This window comes from Bemisia tabaci, chromosome 5, assembly GCF_918797505.1.
Source record: "Bemisia tabaci chromosome 5, PGI_BMITA_v3".
Lineage (NCBI taxonomy): Eukaryota > Metazoa > Arthropoda > Insecta > Hemiptera > Aleyrodidae > Bemisia > Bemisia tabaci.
The window spans coordinates 1513614-1536047 of NC_092797.1; the positions used below are offsets into that span (position 1 = coordinate 1513614).

The 22434-nt window shown below is 41.0% G+C and overlaps 1 protein-coding gene across 1 annotated transcript in view; it reads right to left on the bottom strand.

Moving 5' to 3' along the window:
- Nucleotides 1–15213, bottom strand: part of LOC109035610 (uncharacterized) — a 44793-nt gene extending 29580 nt beyond the window's left edge. Inside the window, exons 1-2 of the mRNA XM_019049314.2 lie at nucleotides 15055–15213; nucleotides 10260–12054 (exon numbers count right to left, since the gene is read on the bottom strand). Coding sequence (XP_018904859.2) covers nucleotides 10260–10788 — 529 coding nt within the window. The 5' untranslated portion in view covers nucleotides 10789–12054; nucleotides 15055–15213. The remainder of the gene's footprint in view (nucleotides 1–10259; nucleotides 12055–15054) is intronic.
- Nucleotides 15214–22434: the final 7221 nt, after the last annotated feature.

Genomic DNA, 22434 nt, shown 5'->3' on the forward strand with positions numbered 1-22434 from the left:
TACTGCCGTGCTACGGAAAATAAACGCCGTATGAGCATTCGAGTGTCGCCAAAATTCCTCTATGAAAATATTTATAATTATAGGAATATATGAATATTTCTTCTTGAAATTTTCAGACTATTTAGTTCAAATTGCGAATAAAACTCTCCGAAGAATTGGATGAAAATATTCAAAAATTCTCCCGAAAATTTGCGATTTGTGGAAGGAAATTTGGCAACGTCTGAAGGCTCATGCGGCACTTTTCTTCGGCACAGAAGTATAAGTGACGCAGCAAAGCAAAATGTAACTTCAAGCAGGAGCATATTTTTAATACATTCCGCATCATTTTGCGGAAATAACATTCTTATATTCCTCCCATTTCCCTATTTATGAAAACATTTTTGAGATGAATGCAGGCAAAATTAAAAATGCAGACTTTTTATACATCCTAAAATTGTTTTTAAAAATGGGGTTAACACGAACTTTGTTGAAAAAGGAATATTTGGTAGCTTTAAAACCGGATGAACTTCATTTTGCCACGAGGAACTGCAATTTTTGACTCATCCGTAAAAACACTTATCGACGGCGTAAGTTTGCAAGCACGTACCTGGTTTGCGGTGTTCGGAAATTTCCGCCTCTATGATACTTTTTTAAAGGAGAACAAATTGACATCATTCCTCGAAGTTTGTGCAGAATTTTCTTCGCAAAGAGAAGAAAAACCACGGGACATTGAAAAAATTGCCGTTGAGTAGTTCTCCGTTTAAAAGCCAAAGTCCCGAACCCGCCCGAACCCCATGTCCCATGTCAGGAAGTCTGCGACGTCGGAAACCGAGGTGCGTGGTTGCGGACTTACACCGTCGGCGTCGTTAAATGTATGTACATAGGGAAATTAATGGTACATACGTTGTTTCTAAACTGAAGCAGAAATTCTAGTTCAGAATTGCAAAATGAAGCCCATTTCTATAGTTCGTATTCGATCCATCGTCTTTGATAAAGACCTTCCGTTGGCTATCAGACGGCCGCTGAACCTTGCGGGAATATAGAGGATACACAATGTGTCAATAGTACGAAGTTAAAAGTTAAGGAGCACGGTCCAACTTCGGGGTGCACGACGGCAGTAGCCAGTTGCCTTGGCCCCTTGGGGGCGCCTCGCCGCTCAGCCCGGCCTTTACTTACTTACTTACTTACTTACTTACTTACTTATTCGATCCATCAAACGGGGGAGATTGTTTCGATATCGATTGGTTCAAAACATAAATGTAGCCTCAAAAGTCAATTGAGAAATCTGACGTAATGGGTTTTTTGTGATAGATTTTTGATTCGTATGGGTACCACTTAGCATAGAGCACTGAAACCGCTACGAAATTTATCATTTTCAGCTTTTGTTACAAATATCTTAAAATTTTGATTTGAGGATACGTCCTCTTGTTTTGAACCAAACTAGACATCGAATCACTATCGAATACGATCCATATGTCTAGCGGTTCACTCTGAGCCAGGAATCGGCATCGGCGTTGAGTTGCGGTCATTGAAGAGCACTGCGAAAGCAACACTGTTTGGCGAGAATAATCGAGACATGAATATGTCTATTATTGTCCATTCGCGTACGTGCGTTCTGGAATTACGGCATCATGTTTATTTTTCGAGTCGATGCTATTGGCTTGGCGCGAGTTGACGTTGTCGCGGCGGATGAGTGGCAGTCTTCTGCGGTGCTGAGTACAAACGCCGCATGCGGATTAGAACCTCGCCAAATTTCCTCCCAGAATACATTAATTTTTCAAGGCCTTGTCTCCACGGGACGTTTTCATGGGATTTTTCCCAAGTTCGAATCGCAGGAATGAAACTTCTGGGATTTTTCCCAGTTACCGTCTCCCCGGGACGGGGCTCTTTGCAGTCCTGCGACTAGTTTGCGCGGGAAGATAAATTAGTTAAAGTCGAGTATTTGACCGGGATTAAAATAATAATTGCACTCAATTGACAATTAGACACATTTTTTAACTAAACAAACATGAACAATGTGCGGGATTAAATATCGCACAGTTCGTTTTCACTTCTTCTTCTTCTCTCAGTGGGTCCTAGGGGTACAAGTACCATACTTGGTACTGGGAAAAATATTGATTAACTCAATATTTTTCCCAGCTTCGTAAGTGGGATTTTTCCCTGGGACAAATCTCGCGAAACGGCTCGTGGAGACAAGGCCCAAGAAAGTTATGCATATTCCGCCTTGAAATCTTCAGATTTTTAGACGAAATTACCAACTAAATTCTCTGATAAATTTGAAGAGAAATAATCACACATGATGATGATTCGTGATTTGTGATAGGAAATTTGGCACCGCCTGATGGCTCTTACGGCGTCTTTCCTTAGCACGGTAGTCTTGAGTGGTGACAATGCAGGTATTTCAGATGCACGCGACTCGCAATTGATCAGTGGCGTTTGTGTCGCAATCGATTCATCGCAACTTGCGATGAATTGATTGCTCCGCCGATTCGAACTATGGAAAAGGATCGATTATGAGGGCATACCGTAAAAGTCGATCCTTTACCATAGCTTCAAATAGGGAAATATCGATAAGCAATGATTCACGCTTTGCCTCTGTAACGCTCGTGCCTGCGTTCCCCGTCACGTGCTCTTCATTTCCCGAGCGGCGCACGGTGGATCGATTTAATGGGAGAGGTCGGACAAAATTTGGAAACTTAAAGAGCTTATAATTTCGTTTAGCAAAACTTTAAGGTTCTAAAAGTGGCTCCATTGGTTCTCTCGTGAAATTTTCTTTTCGAGGCACCCCTTAAAATTTAAGATGTGACAAAATAAACATCAAAATTTGCAGTTTTAGTCAACAATTTTGTGTCCGACCTCTCTAATCGTCTCGATTCACTGTGCGGCGCTCCGTTTCGTCTGGATCATCGCACGAATCCCAATTGTTGCCACTTTTCGCCCGGGGGCTATGGATTTGATCCACATCAATCCATCGAAAAAGGAAAACGTGAATCGATAGATACCGATTCGATCGACAGATACCGATTCGATCGACTCACAGGTTTGTCGATCGATTCACTGGTTTGTCGTTCGATTGACAGGTTTTGTCGATTGATTCACGGGTTTTTCGATCGATTAGCGGCTTTTGACGATCGACTCACCGGTTGGTCGATGTTTAAAGAAACCTGTTTTGGGGTAATTTTTAAGTCAAATTTATGGAAGGTAAAATTTCAGTCAAAAAAAGTTTAAAAAAAAGTTTCAGAAGGTCTTAACCCAGTGCGGAGACAACGTTACACTTTTGAATAGCCCCATGTTTTGGAAACGGAGATCTCAAAAGGACAAAAAACTGGATTATATCCCTAGAAATCGAACGAACACGGAGAAGGGCAAAAAACTAACGATTAATAATACACCAGTGGCGAGGCGTGAATGATCGATTATCGAATTTCCCCATGAAACTATGGTAGAGAATCGATTATTAAGGTGTTCGTTGCGAAGACCCTGTATATCGATCCTTTTCCATAGGTTTAAATGAAAGATCAATCGATGTATCGCAAAGCACGCTCCGCCACTGTAACACACACAGTCCTCGCGACCCTGGTTTAAATTGGCAGTAGAATCTGTGTTCCAAAATACCATAGACCTGCAGCCGGCTGTAAGATTTCCAAGCTTCTATAGCCGGCTACACAATTTCTTATAGCCTTTTACAGCCGATGGCGATTAAGCAACAGCCAGGCGATAAAGTGTATACTAAATGTTACCAACTACGGATGCTAGGACTTAGTGAGTTTTTGGACTACCGCTCTCTTTTTGGGCCGTAGTATCTTGATTTATTTTGCGAGGAAAGCTCCGTACTTTTGATGGATGCCTGCCATTCCTAATATGTTAGCGCGCCTTCAATTTCGTATGACACTGTGCAATACCTCTGGTGTGAAATAGTTGCTTCAAGCGCCGTGGCACGCTGCGGCGCGGCGGGCGGGCGGCAGCGCGAAACGCGCATTGGCGCCTACAAACCTAACAGGGATACTTCACGCGTTGCGCAATGCGTGAAGTATCCCTGTTAGGTTTGTAGGCGCCAGTGCGTCGCCGCTCCGCTTTGTGTTAGGCTCTAACATTTAATCTGGCGGAGTCAGCGTTTTTCAACTCATGATTTTGAAATGTTTGCACGCTCTGTATGGATTATTCTCATTTTAATTGATTAAAAAAAATATGTATTAAAGGAAAATATAATGTGTGTTTTGTAAATATTAAGGTGGTTCCGTATCAAACTTAATGATTTTCAAAGCACACGAATTTCTACACAATTTCTTACAGCCTTTCATAGCAGATGGCGATAAGGTGTATAATCCGGCGATAGGAACTATAGCCCGCCTTCATAATTTTTTATCGCTTCGTATAGCCCGGCGCTATGATTTTCTCCGCTTTCTACAGCCAGCTATATTATTTTCTATCACCCCCCCAGCCGGCTATAAGAATTCTTATAGTATTTTGAAACGCAGCTGCTATCGCCAATTTTTATCAGGGGAGGCCTCTCAAGTGACTCTTCTCCCGTGAGGCTCTTAAGGTGTATCTTAATTTCTATACATATAAGCTCTGTGATCCGTATAATAACTCTATACTTCCTGAGGCTCAGGTGAAAATAGAGATACGGCCCTACATCGCCAGCGGAGCAACGATTTGGCAACGATACATTCCTGACGCATTATCAGGTATTATACCGTTTCGACCTTATCATTATTCCGATCATTTTTTTGGCGTCGCGGCTGGTTACGAAATACCAGAGGACCCTCCTGGCCACTACGTAGCCCGACCCCCTAAACTGCTCCGTGGCTGTTTGAGGACAGCGCTCTCATCGAGAGATTATTTTCATCAGCCTGACGCGAGCTTTGGAGTTAGCTTCAGGGAAAACCAGTGGCATTATCGTTTTTCTCGAAAGATTAAATTACATAAATGAACTTTGATCGCAAATACCTGGCACCCGCAAGAGCTCCATTAAAGTCAATTAAGGTAATTAATTAACTCTCCCCCCCCCCAGCTGTGTACTCGTACTTATTAGAGTTTTAAAAAATAGTATTTTTGACTCTAATTATAATTTTTGGAACTTCTTGGCTTTGCTTTTAACGCGAAATGGTGTGGACCCAGCACCATTTCTCCACCTTGTTACATACCGTATTCTAGAGTCCTTTTATACCCAGAGTTAAGACAACTCACTTTTGGTTCGGCTGAAAGTGGCCTAAAAAAAAATCCAATTCCGATTGGTTCTCGCTCATGGAGGCCGAAACGAGTGCACCAAGATGGCGGTACCTCGAATGTGAACAAGAATAATGAAAATATCACCTAATTGTGGTTTATCAAGAGTAAATTGTCATTTCCATCGGTCCAAAATGAAAAGAGAATAAGAAATTATTCACAAACCAATCTCATTTTCTTTTTAATTGATCAATTTGTTGATGTTGTTGTTTTTGTGTGACAGACATCGCAGGATTCCTGATCCTTATCCCTCAATATCGTTCGTTTGGGTGCACTCGTTTCGGCCTCCATGGCCAGCCAAGGCCGGCTGCCAGTCAGCTGATAATCGAGTTGTCTTAACTCTGGGTATAAAGGGACTCTACCGTATTCGGGCCACTTCTTAGTGTTTTTTTTCTCATTTGTAATTAATTAAGTTAATAATGCCCGAAGTGGCAACCTGGATGAGATAGGAAGTCCCCAAGGGAGGGGGCTGGGGGCTGGAGGAGGGGGAGATTGAGTTCAATGCGGTGGCTTATGTTAAGTTTCGCACTGCTGGTCACTGACTGCTGACCGTTTCATCAATTTGATTCAATTGATTGAAATCCACGTCGAGCGCCACCGCTCCGCCCTTCCGCACCGCCCCTTCCCCTCTTCCCTTCCGATCTATCCCCCATTGCCCCCTCTATTGCTCCCGTACCCCATCATTTTATTCCATCGCCAGCGACTGTAGGGCAAATCTGAAAGTTTACCGAATTGTGATATTTCGTAACACTTGAATAATAATCAGCTTGCCCTTTATTTTTGGCCAGATGATTTTACCCTAATTTCTAAGTGATCTCTATTTTGGATTTTTTTTTTTTTTTTTTTTTTTTTTTTGTAAATTAACATTTGAACAAATTTACATACACATTTCTAGACTGCTTTAGTCTTTACAAATTTGTTTTTAACATGAAATATTCAAATATAACTAATGGTTCCACTAAGATTTTAAAACGCTGAAGGTTTTTTCTTATTTTGCTAGCTTTAAATTGATATATTGTAAAGGGTACTTAAACGTTTTACTTCACAAGTCAAATCAAGAATATTTTTGAAGATTTAAAAAAAAAAGAAAAAAAATTGGTAACTTTTTTCATGTTAAAAATATATTTTGTTTTGACTTTGAATTGTCGACCGGAGAAATTTTTGAACTACTCATAAAGTATTTTTCCCCGATATGCGACTGGGTGTTACTCTCTTAAACTATGTCCAGTCCAAATTATGTCACAAAAGAATTCGCCGCAATATTTCACTTATAAAAACAAGTTTTCATGCCAGTACGTCGGGAAGAAAGGCGTGTCTAGGTCATTTTTAGGAAGATCCTAACCCCCTCACCATCGGGGGATCTGGGGGTATCTCATGACCCAAGTTCAGAGAGGGGTCTAGGGAGTCTCGATCCCCCGGATAATTTTTGAAATTTGATACGTATTTGGATGCATTTCGAAGCTTCGGTAACGCAGATTTTCCATCAATTTCTACCGAAAAATTACACCTACCCCTTTAGCACAAAATTCTTTCAAAGGGTAGTATTCAATACCTGGTCGGGAAAGTCTTCATATATTCAAACATAGCTTTGAATGCATCATGTGTGCACATTTTTCTCAGCTCATTGACCTTTTTTCGTTGTGCGCCTGAGAATTTTTCTGGGCAACCGCGGCGTAAGCCTCCTGAAGTTACAGTCCAGCTCAATATGCGCGCTGTCGCGCTTCACGTAACTGGCCACGCATATATATCGCGTCTTTATTCAAAGCATGAAAGCACATCTTGGGACAGCGCTGCCAGACTGATTTTCAGTATTTTAAAAGATATGCATCGGTCGCAAATCCGCCCTGTCCTGTGGCGTGGCGTGCTTTGTGATACATAGTAAAAGCTCGTTAAGACGCAATACGGTTAAGACGAAAATCCGCTTAAGACGAAATACGGTTAAGACGAAAATCCGCTTAAGACGAAATTTTTTTCGGTCCCTTGACACTTCCATAAGAGTCAATGTAAAAAACATACGGATAAGACGAAATTTCGAAGTTTTGACCCGCAACCAAAGCCGGTTAAGACGAAGAAAAATGTCCGATTTTTCTCCCTGAAATTTGGTAAAAACGACAAAAAAGAGTCAATTCTTAGGGAAAATAGACTTAGTTTTACGTACCTTGACATAAAAATAGTAGGTTGAGAGTAGATCGGGGGAATCCTCTGTTTTGCTGGATGACTGAGATGCAATCGTCAGTCGACGATGAACCGATTTGCGTATTTTAAAAAATTCAAAATTTGGATTTCGTATTGTATAAAATTTAAAAATTTAAAACTGATAGATAATAATCTTTCAAAAAGTCTTTCACTTAAAATAATCTTTAATTTTAGTTTGTGTGGATTTTGAAAGCTGTCCGGATATTAAAACTGCTTCCAAGTTTTGGAGGCTGAATGTCCTAAGTTTGTTGCGCAGTTGCCGCTTATGCGGAAAAATTTCGTCTTAAGCGGAGAACGGTTAAGACGAAAAGCCGCTTATGACGAAATTATTTTCGGTCCCTTCATTTTTCGTCTTAACGAGCTTCTACTGTATATGGATTGTTATGCCAAATGAACCATTGGAAAAGGATCGATAAACAGGGTGTTGGCAGCGAACACCTTAATAATCGATTCTTTACCATAGGTTTAAATGGTAGAACAATCGATACATCGTAATTCACGCCTCGCCACTGGACCCCGTGCATAGTCTACCGCTCTCGCCCACAAATTTTCATCGCTTACTTTTCTGGTTCAGCGTTTAAGTCTCCCGGCTGTTTTGCAAGGGACAGTTCAGTCGTTCCTAAAATACACAAATTTAAATTTCGAATTTTTCGACCTTCCTCTCCCCCTGTGACGTAGATTTCTATCCTTCGTCACGTAATAACTAAATGACGTGACGCTCTCCCCGACCCCCCTCCCCCCTTTGAAAGTTGCGTCTATCATGAACCTAAGAGGTTGTTTAAAATTTACGAAATAAAGCGACTTAGGCTAGGGCAATGGCCAGTCTATAAACATGCTTTACAGAGAGGGGGAGATGAGAGTTGAAACCAGTCTTACTTTGCCTTCCGCTTTAAAAAGTAATATTTTTCAATTAATAATTTTTGCGAACTAATTGCAGGCCCCCTCCATTATTTACCGACAAATAGAGCCAGTTTTACGAAATGGAAAAGGAGGGTTGCCTTGTTCTTTCTTAAGTAAAATGTATGTGAGTTTTATGTTCAAGAGAAAGGTCATGAAAAAAAAGAAGAAGAAGTAACATCCAAAGTTTAAATCTTAAAAACCACTCATCTTGATGCTAAATACAAAACGAACAAAAGAAGATACAACATAAAAAAATTAAAGTCTTATGTGAAATTTATATAAGAATTTTATTGAGATGTTTTGCGAAATAAAGTGATGGGAAACTTGTAAAAGTGCAAGAGGATATTTTTCCGATAAAAAGAATGAAAAAGGGTTTCAACCTCGGGTATTATAAGATTTTTATTTGGAGTTTTCTCAATTTGAAATTTGTGCATTTTATTGTAACTTATTTTGAACAGTCATTACTACTATGCTGTTCTCCTCTGATGACGCCGCTCAGTGGAAGTGGTCCAACAAAATTGTTTTTATTGAAACTGCAAATTTCGACGTGTTATTCGCTGCATTTGAAATTTTAAGGTGTGGATTTTGAAGAAAATTATAGAAGAGAACCAGTTGACCACGTTTAAACTTCTACGCTTTATATGGACACAGCTATGAGCTTTCAAGTAAGATTTATGAGCTTCTAAGTTTACAAATTACGATCAACCTCTTCCATCCACTCGCTCCTTTGTGCCTAGCTGAATGGAGAATTTTCAGGTGTCTGAAATTTGATGATAATTGTGTTTAGGTGGAAACCACTGAGTGAACTGAACATGAGGATATCTTTGGTTCATAAATCGAGCAATAATTGGAGAATATATAAAAAAATGATCTCTGCTGAAATACATGTGCTTAAATGGGAAATGCCGCCAGATGACGTCCCTAGGCGGTGCATTTTCTCTTTTTTAAATATATTCTTATACTATTTCCCATATCAGGAAAAAATTTTAAAAACTTCGAAATTAGCTTTTTAAGATTCTTAGACGAAGCTATAAAAAAATTTGCGTGCAATTCTGCAGTGCTAAGGAAAAATACCGTATGAACCTTCAGATGTTGCCGCATTTTCCTTTGATTTTCCCAAAGAAGAACCGAACTTACTGGGAAAATTGTGAATATTTTTCTTTGAACTTTTTTTACAATTTTGTTCGCAATTTAATCTTATAAATATCTGATCGATCAAGGCAAAATACGCATGACTTTCCTCAAAAATACGTATTTTATTTGGGGAAATTTGGCAACTCCCGAATGTTGATACGGCGTTCTTCCTCAGCGAGGCAGAATTGGACGTATTCACGCTAAAAGGAACTATGTAGAAATGGAAAGATGGGGTATGCTCGTGCAAACTGCATAAGAAACAATGTAAAAGTGGATATAGTTCCTTTTGAAAAAATTGAATAGCAGGATTCTACATTGAATGAAAAGGAATTGATCGGTAACTCCAGAGCCGTGGGCATGTGACTAGAGTGTTGCGGACAGGGCTCATGAGTTAAAGAGTCCCGCCACCGGCCACCCATCTCCGCGTCGTGCCCTGGCTCGATCGCTGCAGTTGACGTCACTGGCGCTTTTAAATTCCCATTCATTCTTAAGGCCCTAAACTAACGAGCACACCCCATATTTCTCACCTCCACGTAAAACTGTTTGATAGAAATACGTTCAACTGGACGTATTTCTATCAAACGGAACTAAGCGCCAATTTGAGTTCCTTTTGAGGAATTTAGAATCCCGGATAGCGCGTTCTGTCAAACGGACCTAAGCGCCATGGAAAAGCATTGCGAGTATAGGACGGAATAAGCCGGACGCCCGATTCCGCCGCCAATCCAAGCTCCCCTCTATCTTCCTCACCCTATGGCGCTTAGATCCGTTTGATAGAAATACGTCCAACTGTGCAATGAATTGCGGAAACAAGAGTAACTCACCATCATGAAGCTCCATGTGATTCTCCGGGAAGGGGAAAGCGTGGCTGTAGACGGTGGACTGTCGGCGGGACTTGCGCCCGTGGCTCAGATCGAGGTTCTCCATGCGGAGGGCGAGGTCGTAGGGTGGTTCGTAGAGGGCGCCCTCGGGGACGGCGAGGGACTCGGGGCGTCTCGGGGTCCTCGGGGTCCGCGGGGGTGGCGCCTTGGAGACGTAGTAGAACTCGGAGTGGGTGGAATCGTGGTCGCCGCCGGTGCCGAGGGACAGGACCGGCTCGGAGGAGTCGCTGCACTGCCGCTTGAGGTAGACGTAGTTCTCCAGGTCCCACGGGTCCACGTAGTTGCGCGCCGCTTTGATCTCGTCGCGGATGCTGTTCTCCGAGCCGGAGCTCGAGCAGCTCGCCTCGGACATGGCGAGGCCCACGCGCGAGTACTCGGCCAACGAGTCGCGCCTCCGCCGCCCGACGCCGCCGACGCCGCCCCCGCTGGGGTGCTCCCGGGGCTCCCGCGGGTGCCGCGCCACTGGAGCCATGCCGCCCCACTCGGTTCCCGCGCTACGCTCTAGTAATCTCCCCGAGCCACCGGCCACGCTCTAACCCCGCACGTCAAATCGGATATCCACTCCGGATCGCTTACTTTCGGCCACGCGCTCACACAATCATGTCAGAGAATTTTCCACCGTCCTTCTCCTGATTTATTTTCAGTCTCTTAGTCGCGCAGTTTCGATTCCAGTTCCAGCCTCCAAGTGACACGATGATCTTCTGAGGTGCTGAAGAGTAACGAATTCACGAGAAATTCAAAGTTCTTTAAGAGACACGATGATTTTCTAGGGTGCTCAAGAGTAACGAATTCACGAGAAATTCAAAGTTCTTCAAGTGACACGATGATTTTCTAGGGTGCTCAAGAGTAACGAATTCACGAGAAATTCAAAGTTCTTCAAGTGACACGATGATTTTCTAGGGTGCTCAAGAGTAACGAATTCACGAGAAATTCAAGGTTCTGGAGTGTGTCACGCTACAAAATTTGCTAGAGTTCGAGCCCTGAAGGAATCCTCTGACATTTGAGCTTCGTGTTGAAGATGACGTTTCAAAGAGTTGGTATCTCTGGAATAATTTGAGTATCGTCCGAAGTTTCGACCTCGTGATAACACAGAAAGACGTCACAGAGGGTTGATATTCTCGCAGATATTCACTGAAGTTGGGTTTCTCTCGAGTGGTCCTCAAGGTTTTTGACTACGGAGAAGTTGTATTCCATTGTTTAATGCTAATTTAATGTTTCAATCATGCTTCATAAAGAACTTAAAATGAAATGATTATTATCATAGAATTTTTTCATGAAACAGGACACTTCTAATCCGGTGAGCCTCGCTAGCAAATATTTTCCACGTATTAAAATAAGTTTATAAATTGCGTAGTCCTTGAATTTGAAAAACGGACGAGACAATGGCAAAGCAACTCAGACCAACTGTGAAGTGCTGAGCACGAGTTCTATTTTCTTAAAAAGCGAACGAAAAATTTGTCATGGAGATTATTAAATTGGTGCATTGCGTGGTGGTTCTGGAGTCCTCCGGTGACCTCTGCGAATCGGAAGTGGAGGAAAACAGAGGGACAGATGATAGGTTGACAGATTTCCACGGTTCCGATTCCCGAGACTTGAACGGTTGTATGGTGAGGGGGGGGGGGGGGGGTCAAACACCGAGCAGAATGTGTCAGGAGGATCTTGCTGTGTTCCTGCTATTCAGTAGATGAGTTAGCGCGTTGAATGCGTTGCGAACTCCTCACAAGTGCGTTTTGTCCATCTGCACAGTAAAAAACAAATATGTCAGAAAACATTCATACTCCAGTTGAAATACAGATTTCAAATAACGGGCCAATTTATTGCGTCCGATAATGGGGTATTGGAAAGGAATTTTTCAGGGTTGTAATGGAATTTTTCTGAAGTGATAGTTCGTGAAAAAACCAAAAAGTTCAGTGAAAGTTCGAAGAATTATTCTAACGGGAGGAAAAGCGGACCAAAATCCGACCGATAGCCGGCAACTGCCTGTGTCACATGTCACACTATCAAAACTAGCCATCAAAATATCAAGGTCAGGTGTTGTGATTGGCTTATTCGATGACTTGGACCAATCAGAGCACTTGACTTTGACATTTTGATGGAGTATTTTGATAGTGTGACACAGGCTAGTCAAGTTGACGTAAAGATGCGATACCTATACTGCCGTGCTAGGGATGAACGCTGTATGAACATTCGAGAGTTGCCAAATTTCTTCCGATAAAATGTTTATTTTTGAGGAATGTTATGAATATTTTTCCTTGAAATTTACAGGAACTTTAGGTAAAATTGCGAACAAAATTATCTGGAAAATCGGAGGAAAAATATTTATAAATTTCCCCGTAAATTCGTGTTTTATTAAAGGAAATTTGGCAACGCCTGAAGGTTCATACAGCGTTTTTCCTTACCAAGGCAGAATAAAGCTGAGTTCAGTCAAGCGGCTAACGCCGCGCCGTCTCATCCACCTCTGGCTACATCATCGAAGCCTGCCGAAGATTACGTTTTAAACGTGTCTCATTTTCGGCATTTTCAAAACGGGATCTCTTCGCCATTCAGGGTTGAAACGATTCCTAAAGACTTAGTTTACTCCTTACTTTCAGAAAGTGAATTAAAGTAAAATGGGTTCTGCCGACCCACATTGTTATTTGGATCGCGTGTTTTCAGCAGAAAGGAATCAAGCCACATCAGCTATTGCCAAAAACTATGAGCAATTCATTTTTTTAGAAGAGAACGCTTGTGCGGATTCCTTTGAAAATTTGGAGGAATTTACTTCGTACTATGCAGAAGATTCACTAAAATTTGCACAAAAATACGTACAACCGTTTTAAAGGGGGGAGGGAGTTCGGGGAGAGCGTCACACCATTTAGTTATTACGTGACAAAGGATAGAAACCTACGTCACAGGGGGAGAGGGAGGTCGAAAAATTCGAAATTTAAATTTGTGTATTTTAGGAACGACTGAACCGTCCCTTGCAAAACAGCCGGGAGACTTAAACGCTGAACCAGAAAAGTAAGCGATGGAAATTTGTGGGCGAGAGCGGTAGACTATGCACGGGGTCCAGTGGCGAGGCGTGAATTGCGATGTATCGATTGTTATGCCATCTAAACCTATGGTAAAGAATCGATGATTAAGGTGTTCGCTGCGAACACCCTGTTTATCGATCCTTTTCCAAAGGTCAATTGGCATAACAATCCATATATCGCAAAGCACGCCACGCCACTGGTTTTCATGTAAAAAATTAAAGTGCCCAATTAAATATGGCAATAGCTGATGTGGCTTGGTTCCTTTCTGCTAAACGTTGTCTATTCGATAGCCGAAGTATCCTACATCAGCAAAAATGTGATAGAGTTAGATGCCTCGAAGTGAAAACTGAAATTGTTTAATACATTTAAGAAATCTATTCGGGGTCAAGAATATCAATTTTCAGTTTTCGATGTTCAACGCTTCCTAATACTTTGGAAAATATTGAATGCGTCGAACTTTCCCGTGCAAATTTTTACTTAGTGGCATTGAGCGCATAAAAAAGCGGAAAAAAACTTGTAAGTTTCATGGAAAGAAAAAACTCTTAAAAAACGTTTAAAACTTATGGAAAAGAATAATACGAGAATTTTTTTTGTGCTTTCACTTGACGTGAAACCTTCGACCTTTCCACTTTCAACATCCAACTTTACCACTTAATTCTCTCCTCCCCTCGCCACACTTTCAACAGAAAATAAACGTAATTTCTAGTCACGAACGTTCTATTTTTTGCAGTTTCCTTTGCGTTTCGCATAGATAATTTAAAGACATAATTTAAAATATCAGAAAATTTGCACGCAGTTTTTCACCCAACTTTTACAAAACACCGTTTTCACAAAACACTCACTTGAAAAATCCGCAAAAGGATCTCCTAATTAGCACTTTTTACATTTTCTTATCTATTTATTTGCGGTATGTATTTTTTCTTCGATATTTTTCCAAACAATTTTCGACCAAAATTCTACATAATACCCCTTGAAAAAACCCAAAAAAGCCTCTACACAGTCGCAACTTTCGGTATCAGCAATGCCCCGCAGATTATTGCCCCGTGAAACTCAGCCTGTTGCTGTGCGCGGGGAAATGTAACTAGAAAAGTTGTAGGTAACACTGTACCATACCCCCCTCCCCCTTCCAAAAAAAAAACACACACATCACTCTCAAAAATTCACGTTGTACACAGTGATCCGATATAAAATCCCCAGATTTCACTAATAATCCATAATTACCCACAGTTGCTCAAATATCTCCAAAAAAATCGCCATTTTTAATGTAGAACTATATGACGTCATTTGATGTATCGATTTGCAAGATTCAAATCTGATTGGCTCTTTTGAATTTTGCCCTCTCTGAAAGCAGAAGCAGTGCCATAACAGACCAATACAATGATAGGGGTTTTTTTTTTTTTTTTTTTTTTTTTTTTTTTCTTTTTCTTTTGTTGCACTCAAGTATATTGAGTGACGCAATCGTTTTATGTTACAGCTTATTTACGGGGAAAATAGTGTTGCCAGTAAGGCCTATAAAATATAGATGAATTAATATTTTCCGCCGAGTCGAAGCTCAAATTGAGGGTAAAACAGTTGATTTTTACTCACTTCTACTTCATCCAAAAAAATCCCCGATTGTCCGAAAAATCCCTAAATCCCTAGATATTCCGGAAAATCCCTAGACATCGGATCACTGCTCGCACAATTAGAGAACATTGCACAAAGAAAGAAGAATTTTCACTCACAGGAGACTTGGTTCTCGGGGCTGGGAATCGGCGGTGGTCGTAGTCGGAAGTTTGGCGGGACGCGGGCTGGCGCGCGGGCAGAGTAGGGTCGCTTCGCGGGCGACTCCTCGCACTCCACTGAGCGCTGAAGATGCGCCGAGCCATAGTCCACGCTTTCTGACACCCCCCCCCCCCCCCCTTGTCTCGGGGACCCGATATATCGTCCACTACGGGTAATGGTAACATTACGCATTGCGCAGCTTTCACTGGCGGCGCAGCGCGCAGCGGAGAAATGGCATGGCGATGGCACCCACTTCGAACATCCGATTAGAGGCGATCGGCTCGCTCCGCCGCCGGCGCTTTCTCGGGTACCTTCCCGCTGGCCATTGCCAAGGTTCTTTCCTATCGGATCCACCGCTCAAGTAAATCTCATTTCCATCCGTAGGGAAAATGCGGGGGGGGGGGGGGGCTTGCTGCGCGGCCCTACCCAGTGCCGCGTAGCGGCAGTCGTAACGGACCATTGCGGGCTGATTATTGAGATGAATAGACAAAGCTATGGACAAAGGAGACAGATTGAAAATGCAGCGATCCTATTGGCGGAAGTGGGTGCTTGCGATGGACGATGGAGGTAAATAATGTACTAACCACTGGCAACCCACGAGAGGCCCTAGTTGCGGTCCATCATTTCCCCCTTTTCTATATATAATAATAACAGCCCATTTCCACCGACGAGAGCCCTTCGTTTTCGTTTGTGCTCTTTGTCTATAGCTTGGTCTATCGAGTTCAATAATCAGGCCGCTGGACTAGGTAAGAGTTAGTGCACCCTGATACGTGTTTAGTCATCAAATTTTCACGTGCATTTTTAGCAATCGGCCGTTTTTCGGGAAATTCTAGGATGAGATTTCAGGATAGACAATTCAAATTCCTTAGAGTTTTAATTATGTGAAAGATAGATTTTGATGCTAATGTTTTTTCATGATTTTTTTTCCTAAACGTAAAAATCACTGAAAAAAAGATTGGTAGAATTTTTCTAAAATTTTCGTCAGAAAATCCTCGAAATGCGTCCTAATAGAGTTAGAATTTCAAAAATGTTCAGAATTTGTTGAATGCTATAATTCGAAAGTATTTTGTGCTTAAAGTAAAAAAAGGCGTAATTTTTCTGCAGAAACTGATGGAAAACCTGCGTCACGGAAGCCTCGAAATGCGTCCAAATAAGAGTTAAAATTTCAAAAAATTTCAGGATCTATTTGAGTGCATGTAATTCGAAAATATTTTTTGCTGAAAGTTCAAAAATACACATATAAGAGTCGGTTTTACAGGGCTCTTCGGACCTCTGCGACGCCTAACCGCCACAAAACTCGGTGTCCCGAAGTTCAAAAATGAAACGTAATTTTTCTGCAGACCTTGATGAAATGTTTGTGTCACTAAAGCTTCAAAATGCGTCTAATTGGATTGCAAATTTCAAAAATTTTCCGGGAGTGAACCTACTCCGTAGTAGAAGGACCACAGTTGAGCCCCCCCCCCCCCCCCCCCCCGAAACAAAATCCTGGCTACGTCCCTGATATGTTAAGCACAAGGATACATTTAATGCCATTCTAAAGCTCTATGCATGCACCCAAGTAGCATTCGGCATACGTTGCAATATGTAGAATCCAATTACAGAATAAAATTAATTCTACGCCTGTATCGGAGTGTTGTGTGTGTTGCCTATCTGTTAATTTAAGGGGCTTCATTGTTGTTCATTTGAGTTGAATTGAAGTACGTTGAAATTTTTCTATACATTGCAAGTTGCCTGTCTTTGTGCGATAGGTATGGAATTCGATTTATTGATCTTTTAAACTCGGAATTTACTGATAAAATTAAGTGCCCCGGATCCAAAAAGTACCTAACTTCATTTGAAAACTACGCGTCGATCCCATTGATTCCAATTTAAATCGCAATTTTTGAAACTCCAGAACTGATAACCTGCGTAAGATGGGGCTACATACCAAATTTTCCAACACACGCGGAGCCGTCAATGAAGATTTCGAAAAAGCCACTAACTCAATTCCTCCAGAACTTGGAGTTCGGCACCTTTTGTCTCTGGGGCACTGAATCGGAAGATGAAAATAAGAAATCCTATCATAAACTATCAAATGTCACTCACCTGGCAGAACTAGACGTCGCGTCTTCATCTGTCTCTGTAACACAGTCATAATTAAAACAAATAAATATATTTTGAATACATTAAGAGTTCAAGGTTTTGGCTGTATTTTAGGAATGTATCATTATTTAGACTCATTTAAATCAAAAGAAATTACATCCATTTGGATACGAACCCTGAGATGCATTGCGATATATTGAATGATTTGCATTTAAACCTATGGAAAAGGATCGCTAAACAGGGTGCTCGCAACGAACACATTGACAATCGATTCTTTATCATAGCTTCAAAAGGGGAAATATCGATAATCGATGATCTTATTTAAATGCGTCCATTTCTAGTTGTTTCCTCTCTCTATCAATTGCATTAAAAGCCACACTTATTTTGAATGCATCATGGAAAAATTGGGGGGCCTGGGACCCCTGGCGTGAAGCGGCCCCAGATGAACGTTTCGCGGTGTCAGTATTAAAGACTTGATTTTAATTTCAAAAATTATCAATTTTCAATGTTTACAAATTTAAAGAGAGTGAGGTCATTTAGAGATTATTAACCAGTCGTTAGCCACGAAAGTCATGGAAATTGGGGTGACGAACCTCGAAACACAGTATGACAAAAAAGAATATTCATGTCGTTTAAATAGAAAAATTCCCAAATTTAAGACGTAATACGAAGATAAATAAAAGCGGATTTTGCAAAAACAGAGAATAAGTTTAGGTACTTTAGTGTGTTTCCAGTTTGAATGGAGTAACTGACTGTTTTAATCTGTTCTTTTTTCTAAAATTAAAAATGTTTAAATCAAGGAAGCAAGGGCAGGGCCGGACTCACCTACTTCCCGCCCACGAGTCGCCTGTATTTTGCCGCCCCCTTGATCCCCCCCCCCCCGCCCCCTTGATCCCCCCCCGCCCCCTTCTCATTTGTTTTGAAACATCAATAAAAACCATCAAGAGAACGTATCGGAAGGGGAAGGGTGCATAAAACGCGTTTACTCGTCTTGGACACATTTTTTGCGTAAGCCCTGTCAACAATACTAGCAAAAGTTCACGGAACTTTGCGCGAAAGTGACGTTCCGTAAACCTATCTCTGTTTGGTCAAGGGCTTCCATTTATAATAAAGGAACGAAAAAATTATGAAAAAACAAACAAATATGTGGTTTAATGGTTTTAACTTCCGCCGCCGCGCGCCGCGCAGACCGCACTGTGTTTGATGCAATGCGTGAAGTATTCATGCAGTCTTGTAGGCGCTAATATGTGTTGTAATATGTGTGTGAGCCAACCGCCGCGACAAGGACTTCTCCTGTTCATCTCAAGTCCTCGTCATCATTTTTCTCTAAGCAGCGCGTTCCCGGCCAAATTGCGTGTTTGGTTACTCTATTAACTTTACTAATTAAAGACGCTGTCCTGTATCACTGGTAGAGGAAAAAACTAGAACTCAGAAGATGAGGGATTTTGTCACCTTTTCTCGTTGGTAATTTTTTTTCTAAATCCGACCATTTTTATACTTACGTTAAAAAAAATTGCAAAATTTGCCGCCATGGGCCGCGGCCCATATGGCCACCCCCTTAATCCGGCCCTGATTAAGGGGTTAATATTTTTTTTGAACAATTAAAAATGAGGGAAAAAGGAGAAAATATTTATTTATATTTTTACTTACCAGCACATCTGTGGCTTCCAACACCTCTTTTTTTATTACTTCTAGCTTTTGCCGTGGGCGCTTGCTTTTTAAAATCAACCAGAGCAATATAATATCCTCGCCTGAAGAAGGTAGGGAAAAGATTAATAGAATGCCGATGAAAGCTTCCAGAGAGTATTCTCTGCACAAGACTTGATGGAATGACAGCAAATTACGTATTAAAGCATCCATTTTCAGGCACTCATTAGTAAATTAGCTTAATCATAATTTCATCACAGTATATCACAAACGCTATGCGGCGTTAAAAAATTTCCGCCGCTATCTTATTTTTTTACAGAGAAATTGTTCAACGAAGCTCTCCGAAAATTTCACTGAATTTTTTTTTGTGCTGCCGATAAAATGAGGTGAAATTTTCAAACAGATTCAAACAACAATTTCTCTGTAGAAAATATAAAATGGCAGCGGAAATTTTGAAACGCCGCATGGCGCTTGTGATACTTTGGCCGGAAGGTGAGGATGTGACAAAAAAAACCAAGTTGTTTCAAATTTCACAATTCTCTTTATAAAGTGCTCAGTGAGGGAGTGGGTGTCATTATTTATTCTTGTATTTACTTTCAAACCATTCAACTTATACTTTATATGTACAATACAAATAAAAAGGTATAATTTCACAATTAAATTTTTTGAGTACCATTTTAGAGGGGCTAAATGAACACAAAAGGGGTATGAAAAATTAGGCATACTGCTATTTCGTCTTAAATTTCTGAGGTAGGATAGTCAATCATCTTCCGCGCAGCAATACCCTGGTAAAAATTGGCGATAGGAGCTGCGTTTCAAAATACCATAGGAATTCTTATAGCCGGCTAAAGAAGGCAATAGAAAATCATATAGCTGGCCGTAGAAAGCGGAGCAAATCATATAGCCGGGCTATACGAAGCGATAAAAAAAAGTATACAGTCGGGCTATAGCTCCTATCGCCGGGCTTTTTACACTTTATCGCCATCAGCTATAAAAGGCTATAAGAAATTGTGTAGAAATTCGTGCGCTTTGGAAATCATTAAGTTTGATACGGAACCACCATAATATTTACAAAACACACATTATATTTTCCTTTAATACATATTTTTTTTCATCAATTAAAATGAGAATAATCGATACAGAGCGTGCAAACATTTTAAAATCATGGGTTGAAAAACACTGACTTCGCGGAGCGGCGTGCTGCCAGAGTTAAGCGCGCACTAACGCCTACAAACCTAACACGGACACTTCACGCATTGCGCAATGCTTGAAGTATCCCTGTTAGGTTTGTAGGCGCTAATGCGCTTTTCGCGCTGGCTACCCGCTACCCGCCCGCCGCGCCGCAGCGTGCCACGGCGCTTGATGCAACTATTTCACACCATAGGTATTGCACAGTATGATACGAAATTGAAGGCGCTCCTACATATTAGGAATGGCAGACATCCTTCAAAAGCAGCAAAAATAAATCAAGATACTATAGCTCAAAAATAGAGCTGTAGTCCAAAACCTCAATCAGTTCTAGCAACCGTTATTAGTAACATTTAGCATACACTTTATCGCCTGGCTGTTGCTTAATCGCCATCGGCTATAAAAGGCTATAAGAAATTGTGCATCCGGCTATAGAAGCTATTGAAAATCTTACAGCTGGCTTCAGATCTATGGTATTTTGGAACACAGATTCTACTGCCAATTTTTACCAGGGTAGTTAACGAATAGAGGATTTGCGTTTTGAGTTGTTTACTCATCTCGCCTACCAGTGAATTGTCTTCGTCTAGTTTTCAGTTCAATCATTCTTTTTGTATGCTAGCTCTGTTTTCCCATTGAAATTGATAGACAAAGATATAGACAAAGGAGACACAGGAAAAATGGAACGACCCTTTTACTTGAAACGGGTGGTTGTCTTGGACTGAGGGGGAAAATAAAAGACTAACTATAGAGTTTCGCGTGGGTTGCCACTACTGAGTCTACTACTTACCTCTTTTGTCCATCGCGATCATCCACTCCCACTAATACTGCTGCGCTAAGGAAGAATGCCGTATAAACATTCCAGAGTTGCCAAAGTTTCATTGATAAAATGTTAATTTTTTAGGAATGTTATGAATATTTTTCCCTTGTAGTTTCAGGAACATTAGGTGAGATTGCTAGAAAAATACTCACAAGTGTTTATCAGGATATTTGTGTTTTATCTAAGGAAATTTGGCAACGCCTGGAGGTCTATACGGCGTTTTCCCTCAGCACGGTAGAATAGGATCCCTCTATTTTACTTTTGTCTTTTTTGTCTGTATTGTTTTCCGTCAATTTAAATAATCAGCTCGCTAGTGTGAGGCAGATAACGCCACTGAAATTTTACAAAATGGCTCAAGAACGAAAATGAAAATAGGAAACAATAGAGAGAACTTACGACTCCAAGATTCGGGACTAATGTTGTAGCCGAGTCTCTCGTCAATGCATTTCAAGAGTAGACCGAAGTAGCTGGGGACTAAAATTGCAATGGCAGCGCTGCAATTAAGAGGAAGAGCGTATGGTGAGGACAAACATGAGGAGAATGATTCAAGTAACTTTGAAAAATACCTGCCGGATTTAATTATAAAAACTGATCATTGTCGACGATGATACCTTGCATTCAAATGCAGGTTCAACGAGTAAAATGATCCACAAGTTTCCCTTCAGTGGCGTGGCGTGAATTGCGATGTATCGATTGTTATGCCATTCAAACCCATGGTAAAGAATCAATTATTAAGGTGTTCGCTGCGAACACCCTGTTTATCGATCCTTTTCCATAAGTTTAAATGGCATAACAATCGATCTATCGCAAAGCAGGCCACACTACTGTTTCCCTTAGCATTTCATGCAATTCCTGGTGAATGCACAAAGCTCTAAAAGGAAACAAGCGGAGGTATTTTACCGGGATTTAATTAAAACATTATGGTGAAAGTGCACCTTCGAAAATTAAGATATATTTTTAATCTCGTTATTTTACAAATTTTCATAATATTTTTCTTATACTCTCCCCCCTCCCTTCCAACGAGGTCAACTTGCAGTCACTTCCGGATTTCACTCAGCTACTATTTTCGACTAATCCCAGCTAAGACAGGAATATTTAGCCAATATTTAAACAATATTGTTTTGGTATTTATGCAAACATTGGGCCAATATTGGTTAAATATTGAGCCAATGTTAAAATCGTACACCATCTTTCCTTTTGGCATAAATACTGTGCCAATACTTTGGCTGAGAATACTGTGCCAGTACTTCAAAGGGAAAGTATTTGGATATCAATATTGAGACAATACTACACCAATATTGAATCAATTTAGGGGTTCGCAGCTAGGGGATGGTGGAAAAGGGTTAATTGTGGAAATAATTTTAGAAACCATGAAAAATAAAAATAATGAAACCACTGGGATGTTATTGAATCGATTTTGCAGATTAGAAATTTTTCATCCACCTTGGGGATTGAACCCGGGACCTACCTAACACTAACCGACGACCCTACCGATTGAGCTTCACCAGACGATGAATTTTGGTGACTTAAAACCGGTATTTAACGTCGAGTTGGACGGGCAACTAGGATATTTTCCATCTGCCTGGATTTGTCCGTGTATTTATTT